This window comes from Eubalaena glacialis, chromosome Y, assembly GCF_028564815.1.
Source record: "Eubalaena glacialis isolate mEubGla1 chromosome Y, mEubGla1.1.hap2.+ XY, whole genome shotgun sequence".
Taxonomy (NCBI): domain Eukaryota; kingdom Metazoa; phylum Chordata; class Mammalia; order Artiodactyla; family Balaenidae; genus Eubalaena; species Eubalaena glacialis.
In genome coordinates, this window is record NC_083737.1 from 6,896,355 (window position 1) to 6,921,507 (window position 25,153).

General features: G+C 62.9%; 1 protein-coding gene across 5 annotated transcripts in view; it reads left to right on the forward strand.

The window, feature by feature from the left end:
• Positions 1–21,205, forward strand: part of LOC133082910 (serine/threonine-protein phosphatase 2A regulatory subunit B'' subunit beta) — a 67,147-nt gene extending 45,942 nt beyond the window's left edge. For 3 of the 5 annotated variants that reach the window (XM_061179584.1, XM_061179588.1, XM_061179587.1), the window contains exons 3-13: positions 7,395–7,498; positions 7,735–7,837; positions 8,604–8,678; positions 9,328–9,414; positions 10,598–10,754; positions 14,741–14,789; positions 15,336–15,425; positions 15,833–16,008; positions 16,655–16,773; positions 16,892–16,998; positions 20,409–21,205. In XM_061179584.1, the coding sequence (XP_061035567.1) occupies positions 7,395–7,498; positions 7,735–7,837; positions 8,604–8,678; positions 9,328–9,414; positions 10,598–10,754; positions 14,741–14,789; positions 15,336–15,425; positions 15,833–16,008; positions 16,655–16,773; positions 16,892–16,998; positions 20,409–20,559 (1,218 nt within the window). In that variant the 3' untranslated portion in view covers positions 20,560–21,205. Of the gene's footprint in view, positions 1–7,394; positions 7,499–7,734; positions 7,838–8,603; positions 8,679–9,327; positions 9,415–10,597; positions 10,755–14,740; positions 14,790–15,335; positions 15,426–15,832; positions 16,009–16,654; positions 16,774–16,891; positions 16,999–19,773; positions 20,062–20,408 lie in introns of all 5 variants that reach the window. The other 2 variants (XR_009699080.1, XM_061179586.1) reach the window with 2 other exon arrangements.
• Positions 21,206–25,153: the final 3,948 nt, after the last annotated feature.

Sequence of the window (25,153 nt, forward strand, 5' to 3'; positions counted from 1 at the left end):
TGGGGTAGGAGGGAAGGTGCATCTCTGCACACGGTGTCCAGTGGCCCCAGACCCGCTCGTTGGGCACCTCGTCCTCCCGCTGACTTGCCTTGGCACCTTCTTCCGACGGGAATTGCCGTACGTGAGTCTGTCCCTGGACGCTCTTGGGTGTCGGTGATGGGCCGTCTGTCACAGCAGGACAGCACTGGCCCCGCTGCTGTAGCTTCACTGCTGTGTTCATGTCTGGCAGTGCTGATTTTCCTGCTTCTCCCTGATTCTCAAGTGCTGCGACTGCTCTGGTGTCTCTGCATTCCCACGTGAACTGCAGAATCACCGTCCCCACGCCTGCGAAAGGAGCCTGCTGGGATTCGGGTTGTGATCGTTTGAGTGTGTAGGTGGATTTGGGGACAGTCCACGCCTTTCCAACATCGAGTCTGCCGGGTTATGACCCCGGCATTTCTCAGACTCTAAGTCATCATTAATTTCTCTCAGTACCGTTTTGTCATGTTCATCTTTCCTCAAACGTATGAATACGTGGGCATAACCCAGTGTTTCATGTCTTTGATGATACTGTCAGTAGCGTTATTTTGCTTCAGTTCATGGTTGTCCCTTGAAGTGTACAGAACTGCTGTTGATTTTTGTGTGTTGACTTTGGATGACACATACTCATGAGATCACTTTTTCAGGTTCCTTAGGAGTTTCCAGTAGACGATCACATCCTCTGCAGATAAAGAGAGTGTCCCCGTTTCCTCTGTAATCTGCGTGTCTTGTATCCTCTTTCCTGCCCTGTTCCCTGTGCTGGCTGGGCCTCCGTGAGGACGTTGACGCGGGGTGTGGGAGCAGCATGGCCCTCGCCCCCCCAGCCTTGGGGCGCGTCATTCCGCGCAGACGCAGCGTGGGAGCTGCAGCTGCTCCTGTGTCCTTTACCAGGTTGAGGAACCTAGTTTGCCGAGAGCCCTTTCACTGGGTAAGATCCTGAACGCGTGTTGAAATTTGCCCAGCGCTTTTCTGCATGTATTGAGTGCTCCTGTGGCTTTTCTTCTTCCCTCAAGCCGTCTTCCGTCTTCGGATGAATCCCATTTCATCATAAATCCTGTCTCTTCCTCCTTACGTGCTTTTGGATTCTGATTGCTTGTGTCTTGTTAGGGTTTAAATCCAGGCTCCGGAAAGACGCCCATCTGGAGATGCCTTGTCTAGTGAGTTCTCTGGTGCGGTAGCAGGGTGGCCTGGCCTCACAGAATTGGTTGGGTTATTGCCCTCTTTTCCGGAGCCGCGTGTTTAGAACTGGGATGGTGTTTTACGTTAAACGTTTGGCAGAATTCACAGTGAAGCGTTTGGGATTGGACATTCTCTCCCTGGGAAGGTTGTGGACATTGAGTTTGATGGGGTAGTTCCCGTCTTTCAAGTGTGTGCCCAGCTCCCATGGCTTGGTGCATTTATTGACACACGTTGTTTATAAGATTCCACACGTTTAGGGTCTGTACTGACTGACGTCCCTCTGCCACTTCTGATGTTGGCATTTGTGTCTTTTGTCCTTATCCTCAGTCAGTTTGGCCGGAAGTTTTTTATTTTGCTGATCTTTTCTGAGAACTAGCTTTTAGTTTTGCTAACTTTTTTGTAATGATTTCCTATCGCATTGATTTCCCGTCTTTATCATTTCCTCTCTTCTGCTCACATTAGGGCTAACTGTTCTCCTTGCAGTTTCTCAACGAGGCAGCTCTGTCCACTCAGCCTTTCTGCTTTGCTCGCGGAAGCACTTAATGCTCTGAACTTCCTTCCGAGCGCTGCTTGACCGGCATCCCAAACGTTGTTGATGTGTTGGTTTTTGGTTTTTTGTGTGTTTTTTTTTTCCCTTCTCATTCAGTGCAAACTACATTTGTGTTTGTCTTGTAACTTCTCCTTTGGCTGATGCGTTATTTAGAATTTCGTTGTTTTGATTTTCAGCTCCTGCAGCTTGTTTAGACATGTTTTGGTTACTCATTTCCAGTTTAGTTCTGTCGTGGGCAGGGGTGCTCTGTCTGGTCTCAGTGCTTCCAGATGTACTGAGACTTGTTTTCTGGGCTGAGGGTGGTCGTCTTGGTAAATGCGCACGTGAAGGTCGTCCAGCCCTTGAGTGTCGGTTTGCTCCCTGGGTTCCGAGCGTGTCCAGGTCCCGGCGTTTCGGCAGGTTCTGCCTGTTCCGTCAGTTACGGGAGAGGGTGCGGCTCCCGATGGTGAGTGAGTGCGGGGTTTCCTTGGGGAGCTGTGGGCTGGGGGTCGTGGCCTTTGTGCCTCTGTGGGCTGCTGTGTCGTGTGAGGCCCTCCTGTCCCCAGATCAGCTCCGTCCTCACACCCCTTCTTCTCTCTCGTCATCGCGACACGGCCCTTGTTCTTGCCGGAGACGTGCTTCTCAGGAGCCTGCGTGCCCGAGATGGGTGGACCCGCTCCTGTGAACACAGAAAGGGGCAAACGGCTGATCCGTGAAAAGGGCAGTCTCTGCTTCCCTTCCCTGCTCACGGGGGCCCCTGTCGGCACACGTGTGGGCTTTGATCTGGGCGTCCTGCAGTTCGTCCCGTTCTGAGCCCTGCTGCCTGGAGTTAGCACGGGGGGTGCTGAGCCCACGGGGCTGCCCCCATTTCACACGCCAGGCCCGAGTCCCAGGCTGTCACCTGTGTGTCCGTCTGGCTCTGGATTCCGGGGCTTCCCACGACCCCCCTCATGACCCCCCTGCTGTTGGTTTTTGTGTGTTGGCTTTGGACGACACACACCCATCAGATCACTTTTTCAGGTTCCTTAGGAGATTCTAATAGACGATCACGTCTATTCCGCAGTTCCGCGGTTTGCTCAGCAGCCCACAGGACTCAGGGAAACACCAGTTCGTCATAAAGGGTTCCTTGTAAAGGGTGTGCTGAGGGGTACCGGTGAGCAGCCTGGAGAAGAGGCGTCAGGGTGAGGCGTCGGGGGCTCCCCAGCGCAGCAGTCTGTCCCCGTGGAGTTGGGGTGCGTCTCTGTCCTGGTGCGGCGGATTTGTTCCCTAGCTTGGAAGGCCCCTGAACCCGCTCCTTCAGGGGATGTTTCAGAGGCTTCATCCCGTGGGCATGATCGAGGTTTCTCTCCACCTCTGCCCTCGCCCTCTGCAGAGAATGCCGGGGCGCTGAAAGTTCCAGCTCGGTACCCATGGCGTGGGCTCTTTAAGGACAGCCCCATCCACGACGAAACAGGCTCCCGTCCCCCCAGGAGATTTCAAGGGACTTCGGGGCTCCGTGTCCGGAGCCAGGGGCAGAGGCCAAATATCAGCGCAGAAGCCGCTCCTGGCACCAGGTGTTCGTGGTGGGAGCGCAGATGCTCTGGGAATCCCTCCCTTAGGGGACCCCATGTGGTCAGGAGCCCCGTGGGGGGAGCCGGGCAAAGGCCAGCGTGCACCTGCTGGTGGTCCACACGCAGAGTCCTGCACGGGTGGATGTCAGATGCCCTGTGCCACGGGAGCCGAGCCAGACCCCAGGCCCCAGCCAGATGCTGCTGTGTTCAGGACAGGCTGTGTGGACGGACGGGGAGCTCCGTGTGTGCGCGGGGTCGGGGGGTGCCGTAAGGGGCGTGAGGGAGGGGATCGGGGTCACCACGGGGCTGCTCCTGACGGTGACGCTGGCCTCGGCGTGTGCCCGGGTCTCCCGTCACGTACACTAGATGGAAGTTATAGACCTGTAAAACCTTACCATGTCGTGTGTTTTTCCCTTCAGGGTGGCGTTTTACCATATTTTTAAACACGTTTCTTCGTACCTCTGGATTTCAGAGTTGGTGTTTACCGTTCCCTTAGAATGTTTGCAGACGGTCCTGAGAGGTAGCGGACGGAGGTCACGGTGAAAGTGTTAGGATGGACTCTCCAGCTGCCTGTGGGGTGGGTGGGCTTGGAAGTGCAGGCACCGCTCGTTCGGGGACGTGAATGCAGGTTTCACCCCACGGGCAAGGGCACAGCTCCTGCCTTGCGGTGGACGGACGCACGGCCCTGGGACGGGACGGTGCCATCGCCCGAGTCCGTCCAGCGAGTTCTCACGTGCCCGCGCGAGCGCTCCAGGCGGGATGACCGAGGTCCCTGGCTCCCCGGTCCCTGCCGCCTGCGCCCTCCCGCACCAGGGAGTGGCCAGTGCCCCCCGCGCCCCGGCTCACACAGCCCCCTCGGGGCCCTGGCGCCAGCATCCCTGGCAGGAGGCCTCCGCTGCCCGTCGCCCCAGGACGTGCGCCCACCTGCGCGGAGCAGAGGCTTTTCAGCCCGCACTGTGCCCGAGCCTCGCCCCGTGGTCCCCGCCCCAGCGTGTGCGCGAAGCCACAGAGCGTCCAGACGCACGGCTCCCGCGCAGCTGGGCTGCTCCCTCCCGGGGCGCCGAGGATAAGGCGCCGGCGCGTTCTGGGCCTGGCGTGGTGGGCAGGAGCGGACTCCGGCGGTCTCCCCCAGGGCGGCCCCTGGCCACGGGCGTGCGTGGCCGGTGCTCGGGTCCTGCCAGACCATCTGCTGGCAGCTCTGCCGCCACCTCCCCGATCCACGGGAGATGCCCGTGACCTGGGTCCTGTGAGCGCCGTTGCCCGTGTGGGCTTCTGTGGGGACCCGGTTTGCGCCTTTCCTCTGCCTCTCCCTCCGGAGTCCCGGCCGTGTTCACACCCTTCTCCCTGCAGGGCCGGGCAGGGCCTGTCGCTCTCTTGGGCCCTTGGCCTTTTTTTCTGTACCTTCGCCTTAGTTTGAAGTCTGTGTGTGACCCCGTTGTCAGGATAATGCCCTGCAAACGTTTTCCTGGTCTGCGGCTTGTTTTTATGCCCTCGGCGACGTCTGCCCCGGAGTTCTGGTGGGGAAGCGGTTCAGTCCACCCACCTTCTCTTTCAGAGTTTTGGTGTTTGAGTCACGTTTAGGGAACCTTTGCTTCTCCAGCATCGGGACGATCTCCTACATTTCCTTCTGGAAAGTTTGGAGTTTCACCGTCCACGCTTGGGGCTGGGATCCCTCCCTCATGGTTTTGTAGAGTTGCCCCGCCGACCAGCTGGGCTGTCACTAGAGACGATCGTTCCCTCTGAGCTGCCGCCAACTTTGTGTGCTGAGTTGGTGGGTGGCACGTGGGGGGTCTGTCCCTAAACTGGTCCCTTCCTCTTTGCCCTGATGCACAGCCTCACTGCTGTGACTGCACGGAAGGCTTGACAGTCATGTGCGTTTGCGTGTGGGCTTTGGATGAGCTGGTTGATTTCTGCAAAACACACCTTGCTGGGTGTGCATTGCCTTTGCGTTGAATCTGTGGGTCGTCTGGGGAACAGTTGACATTTTAACACATTATTGACTGGGAGATTTTTGCAGAAACTAACGCCTGTGGCTGTAATAATGTTTCCGGTCAAAAATGTGTCAACAGCATTAAATGTCCAGTCCAGGAATCTATATGGTCTGTCCCTCCATTTGGGGGGGGTCTTTGATTTCTCCCAGCCACGCTTTCTCGTTCCCTTTGTAGAGGTCTCGCACTTTCAGTTACGTTTACCTGTAGGTTGATGTCTTTTATGCTTTTCGTAGACGGCACTGTTACATTTTTTATTTTCTAATTGCTTGTCGCCAGTGTGTGGAAATATAATTGATTTTTGTACATTGTCCTGGGATCCCGCAGCTTTGCTGGTTTTCTGTTACAAGTAAGTCTCCTACGTACACACCTTCAAGTTGCGAACTTTTAGAGATGCGAACGTGCTTACGGTCAGCGTCAGGCACGAGTGACGTTGCAGCTCGCCCTCCGTCTCCTATTGCTGACGATCCTTCAGTTCTACCATCTCCCACCTCCTCTCCCTCCTCCAGGCAGTAACTCTTCTTGCCTGTTCACTCGATGCCAGCCCCTGTGTGCCAGCTGTTGTACTGGACTACTGTACTTTTCAAGGTACTGTAAAAATGTAAAAATGTTTCTTCATCTTTTGTGTTTGTTTTTTATGTATCATTTGCATGGAAAGTATTGGAAACCTGTTAGAGTACAGTACTATGCAGCCGACTGTGTTAGTTGGGTACCTAGGCTGACTTTGTTGGACTTACGGACAAACTGGACTTCGGAACGTGCTCTCGGAATGGAACTCGTTCGTGTGTAGGGGGACTTAGTGTAATTCTGGTATTTCGTAAACCTTTCGGAACTCTCCCTACCATCGCGTATTTGTGAATTACCAGAGTTTCCTCTTTGTCTCTGCCCCGAGCGTCCCCTCCTCCATCTCTGCTGCTGGAGCCTGTCCCGTTCCAGCTCAGGGCAGAGCCGGCCAGCGCGTGTCCCCACGTGCAGATGTGAGCCGTGGGCTCCTGTGAACGCCCCTGATTACAGTGCTGTGTTCCTTTCTGTTCGTAAGTTTCCTGGCCTGTTGTTTGTTACTGTGACTTTTTTTTTTACTGCTGGATTCGATTTGCTGGCCTGGATTTGTGTGGGATGTTGGCGTCTCTGTTCCTGGGAGCTGAGGGCGCCTGATCTCCCCTCACAGGTGTCAGGGTCCAGGACGTGCAGCCTCGTAACAGGAGTTCGGAGATGTCCCTTGTTTCCATTCTCTGGAAGAGTGTGGGTGCCATCCACGTGATTTCTTCCCTAAAGCTGGGCCTGGGATTTTCTTAGTGGGAAGGCTTTAAGCCACGGGTTGGGTCTCTTGAAATGTAGAACCGTCTGGATGTCCGTTGTCAGTTCTGGTTCAACACGTCCGTTAGTCAAGGGGTCCGCCCGTTTGCCTGCAGTTGTCGCGTTTCCTGGCCTCCAGTTGTTGGGAGTGTCCATTGCCTGTCTGTCCAGCGCTGGCGGGCTCTGCAGTGACCGCTGACGTGGGGAGTGCGCGTTTCCCTTTTCTGCTTCTCCAGGAGTGTTGCTGAGGGGTAATTGCTTGCGTAAAAGCTTTCCGAAGAGCTGACTCGGCCTTGTTGACTCCTCTGTTGCGTATCTGCTCTTTTTTTCTCTTCTCTCAGCTTTTGTCGTTTCCGCCCTGCTGCTGCTGCGTTTTCGGGAGGGAAGCTCAGAGCGTGGGCCTGTGTCCCGGTCAGCACCTGCGTTGACAGCTGTGGCCGCCAGCCCTGCGGTCGCCTCGGCCCCTGAGATGTGCCCGGGTCACAGCCTCACACTCTGAACTGAAGGAGTATCTGTCGCTTACGCCGCCCCGACGCGTCATCGGAGGTGCTGCACGTCCAGGGCTGGGCACGTGGTCGTCGCCTCCCTACAGCTGCCGACGTGCCGCCTCCAGTTGCGGCAGGCGGTCTGTGCCGCGTGCTCGGGAGCGCCGTTGCCGTCGGCGTCTCCGGAGTGACGGCTGGGAGAGGCTGCCCCTCCGCCTAGAGGCCCGTGGGGCTGGCGCAGGCGCAGGCGCTGGGCTGCGCGGTCGGGCTGTCTGCGCGCGGTGCGCTCCTGGCCGCTGCGGGGGCTCGGGCAGCGCTAACCCTGTGTCCCCTCCCCCTCCGCCCGCAGGCCTGCGGCTGCCCGCTCTACTGGAAGGGGCCGCTCTTCTGCGGCGCCGGCGGGGAGCGTACGGGCTCCGTCTCCGTGCACAAGTTCGTCGCCATGTGGAGGAAGTGAGTCCCGGGGCGGGAGTGGTGGCCCGGCCGTGCCTCTGCCTCCACTGGCCGGTGCTCCTGCGGCCGGGACAGTAAGGGACGGAGACGGATGTCCGGGGGTGCCCGGCACGCACCATGTCCCTTGCGGGGCCCCGTCCATCTGTGCCCGTCCTCACGGAGCACCCGACCCCGGAGTCTGGGGAGGGGCCTGTGGACGCGCGCGGGGTGTAGCTGGGGTGCCCTCTGTCGCCCAGGATGCTCCAGAGCTGTCACGATGACGCGGCCAAGTTCGTCCACTTGCTCATGAGCCCCGGCGGCAACTCCCTGGCGCAGGAGGACTTCATCCCTTTCTTGCAGGTGCGTCCCCGCCTCCCCGCCGCACACGCCTCCCATCCCCACCTCCCCTCCGCACACGCCCTTGCCCCCTCCTCGCAGGCGCGCCCCGGTGTCTACACCCCGGGGGCTGGCGGGCTCCTCCGAAGCTGGCTCCGTGCAGCCCCTCCAGACCTGCGTGAGAGGCAGGACGGTGTGGACAGCTGCACACCTGAGCCTGCGGAGCGTGGAGTCGCACCTTCGGGTGCCGGGCCGCCCACGAGAGGCCGCTCGCGGTTTGCAGAATGCTCATTTCCAGATGCCGTTCTGGTTCCTGTAAACACGATTTTGTTTAGCGCTGTCTGTTACATCCTGTAGAGGGGAATCGAAGGCGGTCTCCGGTTACCCGCGTGTTCCACGTGAACACGGAGTAACCGACGTTGCCAAACCATTTGAATGGAAGCGACTTAAAGGGCTCCTGGGACTGCAGTGCTTTGTTAAGTGAGGATATCGCCAATTTTCTTTCTCAGAACCTGGGGTGGAGTTCCACGGTGGTCTTTTATACATTTACACGTGTCAGATTGTTACCTTCGGCCGCGACAGGTGGCGTGCTTCCTTAGCTCGTGGCCCAGATGATTCCGTGTGATCCTTGAATTTGATGTGATTTCACGTAACCGTGTGTCTGGGGTGACGCTGCGTGAGCGGCTCTGTGGCTGGATGTGTGAACCTGGGTGTCGGTAGTGGACACGTGCACGCTTAATCCTGGGCCTGGCGGCACATCCCAGGGCCGTGTCCTGTCCCCCGTGTGCAGGACGTGGTGAACACCCACCCAGGCTTGGCATTCCTGAAGGAAGCGTCGGAGTTCCACTCCCGCTACATCACCACGGTGAGTACGAGCGCGTCCGCTGCCCCTGTGGCTTCCGTGGGCACCTGAGGCCCGGGCTCCAGGCCCGCCGTGAGGGAACGGACACCCAGCCCCCGCACCCATGGCCCTTCACAGCCCGCTTTCTCACCAGGAAGCAGAGCTAAGCCCCGTGGCCAAGGTGGGCCTCACCGTGCAGGGGGCAGGGGTCACTGTCTGGCCTTAAGTTAACGTTTTTCATTCTGTGGTCAGTTGAGCGTCCGTGGAAGCATTGGGAGCAGTGTCTCAAACCACCCGCAGTGTAAGAAGGACTCCCAGCCACGCAGGAACTGCGTGCCCATGCCGTCCCAGCTCAGGTGTGGCCATCTCACCCGGACATCCCCCCGCATGTGGCAGCGGGTCCGCTTCTCCTGCCACCTGTGTCCTCCCTGCAGCTGGAGGCAGGACTGCTTCCCCCCCACCGTCTTTTGACGTGAGGTGCGGTCGCCCTCTGCTGGTGACACGGGGCCCTGCGGCCCCGGGTGCGGAGCTCCTGGTGAGGCCAGGCAGGAGCTCGTAGGCGAGGTCCCAGGCGGGGTACCTGCAGGACCACACATGGGGTTGCTGCACAGTCACGTGCGGGGCCCCCAGCCCCCTGCGTCCCGGTGCTCAGCCGACGGGCCTCCTCCTACAGGTCATACAGAGGATCTTCTACACGGTCAACAGGTCCTGGTCCGGGAGGATCACGTGCGCAGAGCTCCGGAGGAGCACGTTCCTGCAGGTGGGTGGCGGCTGGCCGAGGGGACACGGGGCCTCCTGCATGCCCCCGCCCACTCATCCAGCCTCCCGGCATCCACCGCGACCCATCCACCCATCCCTCCACCCGCCCCCCATCGATCTCCCATCCCTCCACCAACCTGTCAGCCCTCACCCCACCCGTCTGCCCACCCGTCGTCATTACCCCATCCAGCCTCCCTCCCTCCCTTCCCTAGCGTCATCCATTTCTCCGCCCACACGCCAACAGTCCATTCTTTATCCATATACACGTCGTCCGTCGGTCTACCCACCTCTCCACCCACCCGTCGTCTCTCCCTGCACCCACCAGCCTGTCACCCGTCCCTCCATCGGCTGACGCATCACCTGTTTCCCCCACCCGGTCCACCCCCCCGTCGTCCATCTCCTTGTCCATCCACCCAGCCGTTATCCATTCCTCCACCACCCTATCATCTGGTTCTGCATCCATCCCCCACCCACCATCCCCTTCTTCATCTACCCACGCACTCGTCGTTCATTCCTCCATCCCCTCACCAATAGCCCGTCGCTACACCAACCCCTAGATCATCCCTTTGTCCACTCTCCCATCCTCCATCCCCCTCCCTCCACCCACCCACTCTCCATCCCTCCACCCAGCACCTAGCTTATCCGCGGTCACCCCATTCATCTGCCCATCTGTCATCATTACCCCACCCACCTTCCGTCCCTCCACCGTCATCCATTCCTCATCCCCCGACTCGTCCATCATCCATTCATTTTCCTTCCTTTCCTTTATGCATCCGCCCACCCTTTTTCTTCTTCCGTTCATCGTGTACCCTTCCTTTCCCCTCGTCCATCCCGGAGGCACGGCCCTGCCCTCTGGGGAGCGGGTGCACCCGGGTTCTGTGGACCTGTGCGTGTCAACAAGGGTGGGGCTGACCCGCTCGCGTCAGGAGCCCCCAGCCACGAGAGCGTACGTGCTTGGGCTGCTCCGTGCTGCAGTCTCGGGGCCCTGACCGGTGCTCCCCGACCTGCGTGCTGGGCTCCCAGCCCTCAAGCAGGTCTCCACCAGCGCTGACCCTCCACCCTCACGACGTGAGACTCCTGGGGGCGGGGGGCGGAGGGGCGGGGGGGTTCCCACCCGCGGGAGGCCTGTCTCCACGCTGCAGCCGGAGGTGCCTGGCAGCGGTCTTCTGGGTCTGTCCTGGTAGAATGTGGCGCTTCTGGAAGACGAGGCGGACATCAATCAGCTGACCGAGTTCTTCTCTTACGAGCACTTCTACGTCATCTACTGCAAGTTCTGGGAGCTGGACACGGACCACGACCTGCTCATTGACGCGCAGGACCTGGCCCGGCACAGCGACCACGGTGAGGGCGCGGCCGGCGGGCGGCGGGGACGCGGCATGGGACGCACGGGGACCGGGGCGGACGCGGGACACGGCACGGGACGCACGGGGACCGGGGCGGACACGGGACACGGCACGGGACGCATGGGGACCGGGGCGGACACGGGACACGGCACAGGACCTTGGGGACCGGGGCAGACACGGGACATGGCACAGGACACACGGGGACCGGGACAGACACGGGACACGGCACAGGACACACGGGGACCGGGGCGGACACGGCACAGGACGCACGGGGACCGGGGCGGACACGGGGAACGGGGTGGACACAGGATACACGGGGACAGGGGCGGACACGGGACACGGCACAGGACGCATGGGGACCGGGGCGGACATGGGACACAGCACAGGATGCACGGGGACCGGGGCGGACATGGGACACAGCACAGGACGCACGGGGACCGGGGCAGACACGGGACATGGCACAGGACACACAGGGACCGGGGCGGACACGGGACACGGCACAGGACGCACGGGGACCAGGGCGGACACGGGACACGGCACAGGACACACGGGGAACGGGGTGGATACAGGATACACGGGGACAGGGGCGGACACGGGACACGGCACAGGACGCATGGGGACTGGGGCGGACATGGGACACGGCACAGGATGCACGGGGACCGGGGCAGACACGGGACATGGCACAGGACACACGGGGACCGGGGCAGACACGGGACACGGCACAGGACCCTGGGGACCGGGGCAGACACGGGACACGGCACAGGACCCTGGGGACCGGGGCAGACACGGGACACGGCACAGGACACATGGGGACCGGGGCAGACACGGGACACGGCACAGGACACATGGGGACCGGGGCAGACACGGGACACGGCACAGGACACGTGGGGACCGGGGCAGACATGGGACACGGCACAGGACACATGGGGACCAGGGCGGACACAGGACACGTGGGAATGGAGCAGACACGGGACACAGCACAGGGCACATGGGGGTCGGGGCAGACATGGGACACAGCACGGGACCCGCGGGGACCGGGACGCACAGGTCCTGCCGTTGGTGGAGGCGCTCTCTGGGGGGCGTGGAGCCCCCGTCCTGAGCAGAGGTAGCGGCTGCCCCACACAGGCTGCGTCCGTCCGTCCCCCCGCTCTCCCCACCCCACCTCTCCTCCATTTGTCCTCAAGTATTTGGGGGCCACCCCACCCGTCATTTCACGCCAGGTCTCATGATGAGCCCCGGCGTGGGCCAGTCTGGGTGCCGCCCTGAGCCCCCAGCACCTGTTCCCATAGATGAGCAAACTGTTCCCATATGCTGTATCTCTCGGCAGCGTTCCCCTCGCTCCCTCCCTCCTCCCGCGGCTTCCTGCTCTGTGTCGGGGCCTCGAGCGGCCCGTCTGCGGAGTGGACGGTGCCCTGTCTGCGTGGGCGGCTCTGGGCACCGTCCTGAGGCCAAATTCCAGCTCGGGGCCACTGGGGCCGGGGCGGGTGGGACGGCGGCGGCGGGCCCCCGGGAGTCGTCCTGAGGGGAGGGAACGGCGGAGCGGAGACGCGGTTCTCTGAGAGGTTTCACTTCTGGCTTCTGGGTTAGACTGTGAGCTTCCGTGCCTTCTCACCACAGAAAGTCCTGACAGGTTGCACTCCGGCCTCTCACAGTTGGGGAGCAGCAGGGGGGAATCCAGTGTCAATGCTTCTTTGATGAGAGAAAACTATCACCTCCCATCTCCCGTGACAAGAAGTCACATTTTCAGGGTACACAGAGTGGGCCGGAATTTAAGTGCGCCGTGGGTTCTTAGTTTTAGAAACAATTTTCTTAAGACTGCACGTTTTCACGTAACGGATTGTTCACGTACCCACACGCACAACCGAATTTCTGAATCCTCAGGGTGTGGGTTTTGTCTGTGGTCGACGGGGCCCGGACGTGAGCTCCCTGGGGCACTGTCTGCTTGCTATATCTCTCGGACTGGCCTTGTGAACGCTGGCGTGTGGAGAGAGACGTGGGTCTCTCTCAACTCCGTCCCTAAATTTGACGCCTGGTCTCAACTCCAACTCCTTCTGTGATCTCGGGAATAGCTCCAGGCGCAGACCCGTGGTGGCCGGCACGTGGTTCCCCAGATCAGGGGTCACCTGTCCCCGCCCGTCCCCACGACCCTCTCCTGGTGCCCACATCCCTGTGTCCCTGTGTCCACCCCGTCGAGGTCTCACGTCAGGGCGTCTCGTGGGGCCGGTGTTGGGGCTTTGTCACCAGGCAGGGCTGGTGGCGTTGTGGCCTCGTCTGTCCTGGAGACACGACTGACTGTGGGGACCGTGGTCTTGCGGCCAGCACAGGACACTGGGTGGCTTCGGGCAGTCCCCCAGCTGTGGACGTGAGTGCCGTGATGCGTCCCTCCCCTTCCATCTGCCGCTTCCTAACCTACCAGGTCCTGCACGAGAGGTGGCAGGGCTCCTCCTTACGTCGTGGAAAGGAACGGGCAGAGGGGCAGAGCTGACCTGTCCCATGTCCCACGGACGAGTGGGTTCTGGTCTCGGATTGCCGGTCGTGGCAGTGAGTCTGAGTCAGCTGTCCAGTTCCCTGGGGCTGTCGTCATGGCGGGGTGGGGGGGGACCCTCAAAGAACAGGAAATGATCCTCCCAGTTCTGAGGCCAGAGGTCCAAAATCAACGCATTTATGAAGGACTGTCATCCAGGAGGGGCTTCCTGAGGCAGCTGTATCGGATGACCGCAAATCGGGGGCTTAAAATCCATCCTCCCCTAGCCCTGGGGACCAGACATCTGAGGTCAAGGTGTCCCAGGGCCGCGCTCCCTCCAGAGGCTCCAGGGGAGGGTCCTTCCTGCCTCTTCCAGCTCCGGGGGGCTCCAGGCGTCCCTGGGCTTGTGGCCGCATCCCTCCCGTCTCCGCCTCTGTTTTCACGTGGCTTCTCCTCTGTGTCTGGGTCTCTCCTCTTCTGTCTCTTAGAAGGACCCTGTCATTGGATGTAGGGCCACTCTCATCCAGGAGGCCACCTCATCTCAGACCCTTTCACTGCATCACTTCTGCAGAGACCCTGTTTCCATATAAGGTCCCGTTCACAGACCAGGAGTCAGGACGTGGACATGTCTTTCTGAGAAACACTGTTCAGCCTCTGACACCATCCGGTCATTTCCCATTAGAGGTGACTTTCATTGAGGCAGGATGATTTGGGGGAAAAGACACTTTGTCTTTATTTCCCCATTTTTGTGGTTATAGATCTTGGGTATGGGCTGAAAAGTGTCCCCAAAATTTACACGATGAAGCCCTGACCCCCGGGACCTCAGGATGTGACTCTATTTGGAGATGGGGTCTTTAAAGAGGAGATGAAGGTAAAATGAGGTCACTAGGGTGGGTCCTGATCCCATAGGACTGGTGTCCTTATAAGAAGAGGAGATCAGGACCCAGACACACACAGAGGGACAGCCCTGTGAGGACACAGGGAGGAGAGGGCCGTCTACACGCCCAGGAGAGAGGCCTCGGGAGGGACCAGTCCTGCTGACCCTTGGATCTCAGACTCCAGCCTCCGGGACCGGGGGAGAAATAACGTGTGCCGTTTAAGCTGCCCCGTCTGCGGTGTTTCATTATGGAACCCCAGCCGACTGATTTGGTGTCTTTCACTCTTCCATCCTCTTAGTTGCCGGCGGGTTGGATGCATTTGTGTGCTGATCACAACAACTGAGTGTTTGGAGGCAGAGCCTCCGAGAGGGTGGACGTGTGCGTCCTGCCCTTCACCGCCCGCTCTCTCTTGGGGCTCCTGGGCCAGCTCTTCACTCTGCTTTGCCCTGGGCTCAGGTTCTGCACTGGAACGTGCCGGGCAGCGCTGAGGGAGGCCGGGAGCAGGAGGTTCGGTCCCGAGGGTTCCGCCTGACTGGGCTCGGGTCTCGGCCTTCAGACCTGAGCCCGCCCGGCCACCTGCACGGCTGCGGCGCTGGGCCAGGAGCAGCGTGCGGGGCTCACGGCCGGCTTCCTCTTTTGCAGCCATATCCACCAAGATGATCGAGAGGATCTTCTCCGGAGCCGTGACGCGGTGCGTCCCAGCCGCCCAGCCGGTCTTGTCAGGGTTTGGGCTGACGTTCCGCACGCGCATCCGGGTCTGACTCATTTGCTCCTGATGTGAGGTGGCCATGCTCTGGGAGTGCGTGCCATCGTCACATGAGGTCGTGAGTTAGGGACACGCGTACACACCTTTGTTACACGAGGTCGCGAGTCGGGGACACATGCCACTCACATGAGGTCACATGTAAGGGACACGCCATTGTCACATGAGGTCGTGAGTTAGGGACACGTGTACACACCTTTGCCACGAGGTCGTGAGTCGGGCGACACAGGCCCCTGCCCCTGAGGCTGTGAGGCGGCTGTGACCACGGCGGCTGCTCCTGCCCCAGCTGGGCCCCAGGGACCCTCCTCCGGGTCACGTGGTCTCTCTCAGGCCTTGTCCCGAGTAGGAAGCAAGGGTGCAGGACTGGGCCGGGTGCAGGGTTCCCCACGCCCCGGGGGAGGTGGGCTGGGACCCCGCCTCAGGCCGCTGCTGCCTGACGCAGTCTTTGTCTCTCGGTTCCGGCCCTGAATCCAGAGGGAAAAAAGTGCAGAAAGAAGGAAAAATAAGCTACGCTGACTTTGTCTGGTTCTTGATCTCCGAGGAAGACAAGAAAACCCCGACCAGGTGAGTATCTGGCAGCTGCTCTTTGCTCCACTTGCTAGAACACTTAGAAGCAGGGGCTGGTGGTCACCCCCGAGCGAGGGCGCCCCCCCCCCCGCCGTGATCCACCTGGGCAAGGTCAGACACAGGCAGGGCTCGCACTGGGGGAGGGGTCCCCGGGTGGTGGCGTCTGTCCCAGGCGGGGCTCGCACTGGGGGAGGGGTCCCCCGGTGGTGGCGTCTGTCCCAGGCGGGGCTCGCACTGGGGGAGGGGTCCCCCGGTGGTGGCGTCTGTCCCAGGCGGGGCTCGCACTGGGGGAGGCGTCCCCGGGTGGTGGCGTCTGTCCCAGGCGGGGCTCGCACTGGGGGAGGCGTCCCCGGGTGCTGGGGTCCGTGCTGGGCGGCCATGCTGACCGTGGCCCGGTGTCACAGCATTGAGTACTGGTTCCGCTGCATGGACCTGGATGGGGACGGGGTGCTGTCCATGTACGAGCTGGAGTACTTCTATGAGGAGCAGTGCCAGCGGCTGGACAGCATGGCCATCGAGGCCCTGCCCTTTGAGGACTGCCTGTGCCAGATGCTGGACCTGGTGAAGCCTCAGAGCGAAGGTGATGCCGGGGGGCGGGATCCCCCAGTGAGACAGGGACACCCCCGGGGGAGGGGGTCCCGCGACCCCATGGCCCTGTGCCTGTGCTCCTTCACGGCCCACGTGGGGAGCCCAAGCCCGGGACGCCCGGTGTGGGCACTTCAGAGGGCCCCCCGCCCTCGGCTCCCCCTCGTCCGGCCCTGTGCTGGGGCCTCCGGGCTGTGTTTGGTGGGTGTGGGAGCCGGGAGCCCACCAGGTGCGTCCATCCAGGGGCGCCCAGGACACCTTCCAGGGTCAGAGGCTGGCTCTGCCCGGACCCACCCGTCTCAGTCGGTGTCGTGCGTCCGTGTCCTGGGCCCTGGTCTCAGGTGTCGTCACTGGGGGCCACGGTGTCCTGGGCCTTCCTGCCCTGGCTGGGGGCTCCTGCCCCGTGTCCGCGGGTCCAGGGCAGCTCGGGTCCCGCCCTCAGGTGACTCGCGCGCGGCCCTCACTGCGTCGGGCCCTGTCTCCCGACCGCCCCCTCCCTCGGGCTTCTGCCCACACCCGTGGCCTGGTTCGCGGCAGGGGGCGCCGGGTCCTGAGGCGCGTCGTTACGCACGCATGGAGGGGACGCGGCTCCTGGGCGCACGTGGGAGCTGCGTGAGCTCACGTGCCGCCCCTGCCCGCAGGGAGGATCACGCTTCACGACCTGAAGAGGTGCAAGCTGGCCAGCGTCTTCTTCGACACCTTCTTCAACATCGAGAAGTACCTGGACCACGAGCAGAGAGAGCAGGTCTCCCTGTTCAGGGTGAGCGGGGGGTGGGGGGGCGCCTGGGGGGGCGCGGGGGGCGGGGCGCGTGGGCACCTCCGGGTCCCCTCCCCCTCCCCTCCCCCCCCGGGTGACACGACGCGCGTGTTTCCCGCAGGACAGCGAGAGCGAGGGCCCCGAGATGTCCGACTGGGAGAGGTACGCCGCCGAGGAGTACGACATCCTGGTGGCTGAGGAGGCCGTGGGGGAGCCCTGGGAGGACGAGTAAGGGCGCGGCGGGGACACGGGGGCCCGGGACGCGGGGACGGCCAGCTGGGGGGGACGGGGACCCGGGATGCGGGGACGGCCAGCTGGGGGGAACGGGGGCCCGGGATGCGGGGACGCAGGTGTGGAGACGGGGGCCCGGGACGTGGGGACGGACAGCTGGGGGGGACGGGGGCCCGGGACACGGGGTGGGGGGACGGGGGCCCGGGACGCGGGGACGGCCAGCTCGGGGGACGGGGACACTCCCCCCGTGTCACAGCCCGAGGAGCCTGGAGGCAAGAGACGCCTGCTCTGCTTCACGTGCCGCCGCCCCACCCCGGGGACAGGGACCCATGGAGGCCGGGCCCGCAGCCCCCCGCCCTGTCCCCGGGCGCTCACCCTGCTCCCGACCACCCGGCCTCACGCCGCCCCGGCCCCTGGAGGGCTTCCTGCTGAATCAGGCCCTGCCCCGGCTCCACACAGGGTTCTCCGGGGTCCCGTGTGCCATCTCCCGAGCTCCCTCGCCCTCGGGGGTGGGACCGGCAGGCGGCTTGAGGGGCGCAGAGCCCAGCCCTGCGGAAGGGTGGCCGGGGGAGCCGGCAGGGCAGCCCCGTCGGGGAGCGTGGTTGTAGCTCAGTGGGCGCGCCTGCCGACGACGCCCCTCCTGCCCCGTGGCTGGCGGGTGTGGACAGGTGAGGGGGGCCGGGGCCGGGGACTGCGCGTCTCCCCCAGGGCCTTGGTCCTCAGGCTTGAAAGCAGCCTTGCGGTAGAGGAGAGTTGGGGTCCAGCGTTCATGCCTGGGTCCCTGACGGACTCGGACCCCCACCCGGTCCCGCCCAGAGCCTCCCCACCTGCCTCTTCCCCTGACGTGGCTGCTCGGCACCAGGGCCGGGGCTGGCACGGCTCCTCGTGTGTGTGGTGCACGGGTGGCAGTGGAGCCCGGGGCCTGAGGGTCACCCTCCGCCTCTGAGGAGGGGGCTTCAGCTTGCCGACAGCGGCGCTGCCTGCCCAGGGGTCCTCAGACTCCCACCCCGAGGGGGTTCAGAGTGGGCGGGAGTGTGAGCACGCCTGTCACCCCAGACCCCGCCCACCCTCAGGGCCTGTCTTTGGTCCAGGTGTTTGGCCTTTTCCAGAAGGTCACAGAGGTGGAATCCCCCAGCCCCTTCACGCCCGCCTTTGCTCTCAGCACGCGGCCTCTCAGAGCCCCGCGCGTCCCTGGGCGCGTCAGGAGGTTGGGCCCCTTCACACCTGGCTGCGTCCTCACCGGCAATGGATGTTTACTCGCTGGTGTCCGTTGCTTCGGGCCTGGGCACGCGTGGACGGCTGCGCTGTTGAGACGTGCGAGCTGGTTTCGTAGGGCTGTAAGCGCTCGTCTCCTGGCTCAGAACCTGGGTGGGAGGTTCTGGGTCACCTCCACGAGCCACCCACCCATCTTCTCACGTGGCTGCGCCACTTTGTGTCCCCGCCGGTGTCGGGCGTGAGTTCCCGCCGCTCCACATCCTCACCGGCTCTGCCATGGTTACGGTTGGTTTGTTTTTTAAATTGTAGCCACTCGGACGTGTGCAGCAGGATTGCATCCCAGCTTTAGCTGTCCTTGTTGTCCTTTTCTGGTGAAGGGCCGTGTCTTCTGTCTGTTCCCCATCGTGGGTTATTTGTTTCTTTCTGATCGAGTCTCAGGGGTTCTTTACGTCTTCTGGATACAAGCCCTTCAGGAGAGAGAGGACTTGTATTTCCTCGCAGTTTGTGGTGTATCTTTTCCTTCTCCTAACCTTGTGTATCACGGAGGAGACGCTCTGAACTTTGATGAACTGCCATTTGTCATTTTGTCTTTATGGGCTGGGCTTTGGTGTCACGTGTAAGAAATGATTGCCTAATCCAAAGCCACAGAGACTCTTCTGGAAGTTGCAGCGTTTTCCACTTTATGCTGGGTCTGTGATCTGCTCTGAGTGACCTCCCCTGCGGGGCATGGGGTCTGGTCCCGGTTACTTTTTTATGCACGTGGATGTCCAGTTGAACGGAAGGCCACCAGGTCGGCATCTCTGTTGAGAATCAGTTGACCGTGTCTGTGGGTCTGTGAGCTGCTTCGGTTCTGTTGACGCTCGTCTCTGTCTGGCCCCCAGTGCAATGCCGTCTCGCCTGCTGTGGCCTCGGGGTGCGGCAGTGACTCACGTAGCGAGGCCTCCGACTCTGGTCTTGCTTAGAATCGTCTGGGTCACTCCGGTAGAACCGTAGAGTCGGCCTGACTGTCCAGGAAGCGCCTGGGGGACGTTTACTGGGCTGAGCCGGGTCTCTACATGGTGAGACTTGGCACCGTGACCGGGTGACCACCTGTGAGTTGGTCTCGGGACCGTCTGTCCCGTGAGCGGTGAGGCTGGCCTCTGGCTGTCCACCCGGCTGTGCTTCCTGCAGCTGCGAGGTAACCCGGCCTCTGCGTGGTGAGACCCCGCATGCTTCAGCGTGGTGTCGGCTCTTCTGGTTCCTTTGTTTTGACGTGGACGTTTACGAACAAGCTTGTCTCTACACAATATTAAGCTGAGACTCTGAGGAAGGAACGAGCGCTCTGGGGACAGTGACACCTTAGTGACATCGAGCTTCCTGACCCGCAAAGCACTCTTTATAGACGCCTCTGACTTCTCCTGCCAGTGTTGTGTAGTTTTCAGTGTATGGACCTTACACGTATTTTGTGAGGTTTGTACTTGAGTATTGAAGAGGTCCTGCTGAAGTCTCCATCCCAGCAGTTCACTGGTGATGTAGAGAAACATGGTTTATTCATCTTGTGGTTCCTCTACCACCCAGCTCGATGCTGAATGAAAGTGGTGACGGGAGACGGCCTGGCCTTGATCCCACGTCAGGTGTGGAGTCCCCCGCTGCCCGGGAAGCATGACGCTGCTGTGGGATGCTTCCGCCCACGTGCTTCCCCAGCCTGCGGACACTCCGCTTCACTGCCGTTCGCGGAGACACTGAATCCTGCACTTTGTCAGCTGCCTTGGCCAGGTGGCTCCTCGCCTGTCGTCTGCCGATACAGATACGGCGTGGTTCTCGTGGTTGAACCGGCCTTGCCTTCCCGTGACAAACCGGGTCACGGTATGTGGGCCTTCTCGTTTGTTCTTGGATTCTGCTGTGGCGATTACTTGCAGTTTCTTGTGACACTGTGCCCTGCTTTGGCACCGGGGTCACGTGGGCCTCCTGGCAACCATCCTGGAATCGGGGTCACGGCCTCCTGCAACAGTGAGGGTGCCTCCTCCCACCCTCCGGAGGAGTTTGGGTGGGGGACGTGCCTGTTTTCCCCGCAGGCAGGACTCAGCAAGGAGACCGTCGGCGTGGCGGTCCTGCGCTCACGCGTCGCGGGGCTGCCAGCAGCGCCTCCGGCCGTGGGGGAGCACAGATGGGGGGTGCGCCCGCCCGCGTCCTCATCAAGCCCCTCCCTGCAGGTACGAGGCGGAGCTCAGCCCCGTGGACCAGAAGCTGGGCGCGCTGCGGTCTCCGCTGGCCCAGAGGCCCTTCTTCGAGGTGCCAACCGGCCTGGGCGCCGTCGAGCTGTATGAGTACGAGTGCGGGGATGACGACCTGCCGCCCTCATGACCTGTGGCCTCCGTGGGGCGTGAACGCGGCCTCTGCCTCGGGAACAGAACGGTGTGCTTGTGGAGCTCTTTTACAGAAAGTGAAGTGCGTTTGTATGGAGAGACGTTCTTATTTATTCAGCACAGAAGCTGGCCAGAGACGGTCACTGAGGGGGGCCCCACCCGCCCCAGAGGAGCTGCCGCATGCGCGAGAGCCCCAGCCCGGCCTGGCGGCGAGGACACATGTGCCCCAGTGTCCCCGGCAGTCAGGGCGACCTCGGCCCCGCTGTCCAGCTTCCAAGTGTAGGTGTTTCCAGACTCGCGTCGTCTGGCCGACGGTTCACCTCGTCTGGCTGAGCGGCTCCCAGGTGCCACCCCAGGAGATCTGCCTGCGGTCGTGGAGGTGCGCTGACTTCGGGGCGGGGTGTGGTCGTCAGGAACATTCCAGGAGCCCCGGCGCCTCCGTCCCGCGGGCGCCCCCGCAGGGGCCACTGTCCTGGCCACAGCTTCTCCCAGAGGGAGCGCCCACGTCAGCAAATCATCTTTTTTTTCCTGTTTCTGTGTAAATGTACAGAATATGTAAAGTTGAGCTTTATTTGCTGTGCAGAGCAGTTTAAAAACGTTTTATGAGATCACGTTTGTATTTTCAAATAAAGAATTTAAGGATTTTCAGCCCCAGGCTCACCTTGGGACAAAAACGGACACAGCGGCCGGGGATTCCGAACGCAGGTCACAGAGGGACGTGGGGACAGACGGTGGTGTCACTGCGGGGAGACCGCAGGGTGTGGAGGCCCTCAGGGCAAGGAGCCGGGGGCGCAGGTCCCAGGCCCTGGGCCCCGGGGCTCTCGCAGCCTGACCCTCCAGCCACGGTGGGCCCGGGTGGCCGCTCTCGCCCGCGGTCACTTCTGATCTGTGCGTGACGGGGCGCGAGCCTTCCCTGCAGGCACCACAGGGAGGCCCCGACGCCCACCCTCCACACCGCTCGGGCCACCCCCGGGTCCGGCACAGCTGAGTCGGCACCAACCTGAGACTTGAGGGGAGGGCGCGGCCCCGCGTGTCCAGGGGGAGGTGGCCGACGAGCGTCCCCCTGCCCAGGCCAGGGACAGACAGGTCGTCTAAGGTCTGGGCACTGAGCAGACCTCAGGGAATGAGTCCGTCCACCCTGCAGCTGGGCCCGCGGCGCTGGACAGAAGACACGCCCACGGCAGGGCTGGCAGCGAGAGGAGGAGCCGGCCCCCGCAGAGCCACACCACGTGGGACCACACAGGGCCGAGCCCCACGGACGGGAGCAGGGCCGGCTCTGGCACCTGCCTTCCCAGCCGGGCACGGCGACTGGCCATTGAGGAGGCTGTGGGCAGGCGGCTCCCCAGTTGATGGTCACACAGCCCCGTCACCCGCCCCGCAGCCTGGGGGCCCCGAGGCCTGGGTCATCGGCACACGCTGGCCCCTGGGCACCTGGCGATGGAGGAGGAACTGCCAACGTGAGCTCCAGCGGGTGTGGCTCGCCTTCAGTCAGACCCGCCCTGCGGACAGACAGACAGGACAGGTGCTCAGGACACGTGGACGGATGCACAAACGTTAGGGCCCGGGACCGACAAACACGGGGCCAGAGGTCAGCCCGGCCGCCCACAGGGTGGTTCCCACTCAGTTAGGGACAGTTTGGCAAGTGCCCAGAAGGCAGATGGGGAACCCTCACCTGCCACAGCTGTTGGGGCTGTGAAGACAGCCGGGGGCAAGGCCAGCCGCACTCCCGCCCAGAGCCCCCCCCGGGCTGGTGCACTGACCACGCGGGGTCTGCACAAGGTGCCTCGGAGGGGGGCACCTCTGCTCCTAAAGGGCCGTCCCAGGCCCACACTCACCGGGGCTCCGGCAGCACTGCCCCAGCCCAGAGTCAGGAGGGACGCCAGGACCCCAGGGCGCCCCCGACCCAGTGGCCTGAGCCACGCGGGCCTGGGCGCACGTCTGAGGCTCCCGAGCGAGCCCCAGTCTACACCTGGGGTATCAGAGCACCTGGGGTGGCTCAGCGGGGCCTGGGCCACCGGACAACCGGCCAGCCGCAGGTGATGGTGCACACGGTGGCCCTGGGTCACTGGGACCAGGGCCTGGATCCCCGGTGCTGACTGCACAGGGGCCCCTCCCATCCCCAAGCTGGGCTCAGGTCTCACCTGGGAGACACCAGCGGCTGCAGAGTCCCACCTGCTCCCTCGCTGCCCCCCAGTACCCACAACACAGGGGACGCCTCACCTGCTGGACTGGGGACCCTGCAGACGGTTCTGGGTTCCGTGCCGGCCAGGGGGTCCAGGTGGAGCTCGTCCCCACGGGCAGCTCTGCAGTGGCAAGAGTCGTCAGCCGCGGTGGCACAGCAGGGCTGCTGCTTCCCCAGCCGAGGCCGCTCCCTGTTCTGAGGACGCCCGCCTCTCACCCCCCGCCCCCCCACCTCCCCACAGACCCCTTGGGGGCGGCAACGGGTTGTCGACAGGCTCCGCGTCCCCCTCCCCCAAGGCCTGCACGCCCTCGGGGATGAAGTCCCACAAGTGGGCGAGCCTGCAGCAACAGGGTACCTGGATGGGGTCGGGGACGGGGGAGGGGACCCCCCAGGAGCCCACCTGTGCCCCCTCCCCACGCTCACAGCGGCGAGGACGCCGTGCGGGGACACGGAGGCTCGGGGGCGGGGGAGCGCCCTGCCCCGCGGGAATCCCCCCGGCCCTCCTCACCACAGCGCGGGCCGGGCACTCACGCTCTGCCAGGATCCTGCGGAACTGGGCGAGCAGGAGCAGGACGCCGAGGTTGGGGACGCGCTGGCCTCTGTCTTTCCGTCCTTCGCCTGGGGCTCCGGGGCCTCGGGCCTCCGGGAAGGCGAAGGCCTGCCCATCCCTGGGGGCGGGGCTCAGGGAGAGGGCGGGGCTTATACAGGCATGGGCCCGAGGGCGGGGCCAGTGTGGGTGGGGCCAGGTGTGGGCGGGGCTCAGGACAGAGCTGAGAGAAGTGGGCGTGGCTCAGGTGGAGGGGTGAGGCTTAGAGACGGGGTGGGTCCAGAGGAGGGGCGGGACTGCTGGGGCGGGGCCAGAGGTGGGCGGGGCTCAGGACTTGGCAGAGCTCTGATGGGGGGAACCGGAGCTCAGAGAAGTGGGCGGGGCTCAGGCAGAGGGGCGGGACCTAAGCGTACCTGTGCACCCGGTGGGTGGCGTGAGCACCAGGCTGTGAGCCAGCAGCCCGTGGAGTAGCAGGGGACGCAAATGCACTCAGTGGCGTCGCTGCCCAGGCCGTATGTGTCCAAGGACGCGCGGGGGTGTCAGGGGGCACCTCCCATGTGCAGGGGTCTGAGAGACCTTCCCAGTGCAGGGTCAGGGGGCCCTCCCATGTGCAGGGGTGGGCGGTCTGGGGGCACCCAATATGCCAGGGTCCGGGTGAACCTGCAGGGGTGGGAGGAGGCGGTGTCCCAGCTCTGGGGATCCGTATCTGCATGTTTTACCAAGAGAAGCCATCGTGGCCTTGACACCCCCTTTCCTTCCAGGGGAAGGGTGTGGGGCTCCTCATCCCCAACAGAGGCTGGAAAACCTCTGTGCACCGTGGCCACACCCACAGGCTTGTGACCCAGGTCTGAGCTGAGCTGCAGGGGTTTGGACCCCAGACCTGCCTGGGGCCTCCCCCGGCCCCCATACTTCAGGGGAGTGGGCCGGTGTCTGGATCAGGTTGTCAACCAAGACAGCAGGGCAGAGCCCCCTCCCCAGGTGACCCAGGTTCAAGACAATCCAGAGAAGAATCCGGAAGAGCCTCCCCACCTTCGCCTCCCCCAGAGGCAAAATAATGACAGGGTCCCGGGAAACAGGCGTGTGGTCGAGGGAAGCATGACCCACAGGCTGATGCTGTGCAGGTGAACGGGGACCCTTGAGGCTGGAGACACTCAAGGGGCCGGGGAGGGGGGCACAGAACCACAGCAACACACACACACGGAGGCCACTGATCCACGGCCGAGATGCTGGGGGCAGGGTCTGCCTACATCCAGCTACACCCGCACCAGCCATGTCACCTCCGGTCCACGGACGCCGTCACAGCCTTTCAACACGACGACCGGACGGAAACCCGCTGACCGGGGAGACGCTCACGATTCATTACCAAGAGAGAAGGGCACGTGTGGAGTCCGACGTGGCCGCCAACGTTGGACGCTCGGTTCCTGGAATTTGGGGATCGTCTGGACGTCTCGGGCTGCTCCACAACGAGGAAGAAACGAGGCTGTTCCCGCCCAGGAGCAAACTGCAGGAAACCTAACGTGAAACCTGAGTGTGAGGATCTCAGAAACTGCAGAAATGGGGAGGCTGGTCGCCACGTCCCTGCAGGACGGGGAGGGTAAAGGGCGTCCGACGGCTGTCCAGGGGAAGCTGGGCACCTGGCCCGTGCGCAGCCCTGGATCTTGAAGGACCCGTGCCGGCCGGGAACGCCCGCCCAGCGCTCACGCTCCGAGAGGGGCTCCGTCCCGGCCCTTCCTGAGAAACCGCCGCAGCGCGCGAGGGGCAGGGGGTCAACCCCCAAGGGGGGAGAATCCGCGGCAGCAGCAGCAAGCCTGAGGCCCGGGGGCTGCAGGCCGTCCCTACCAGGGCTCAGACACGGCGCCGAGC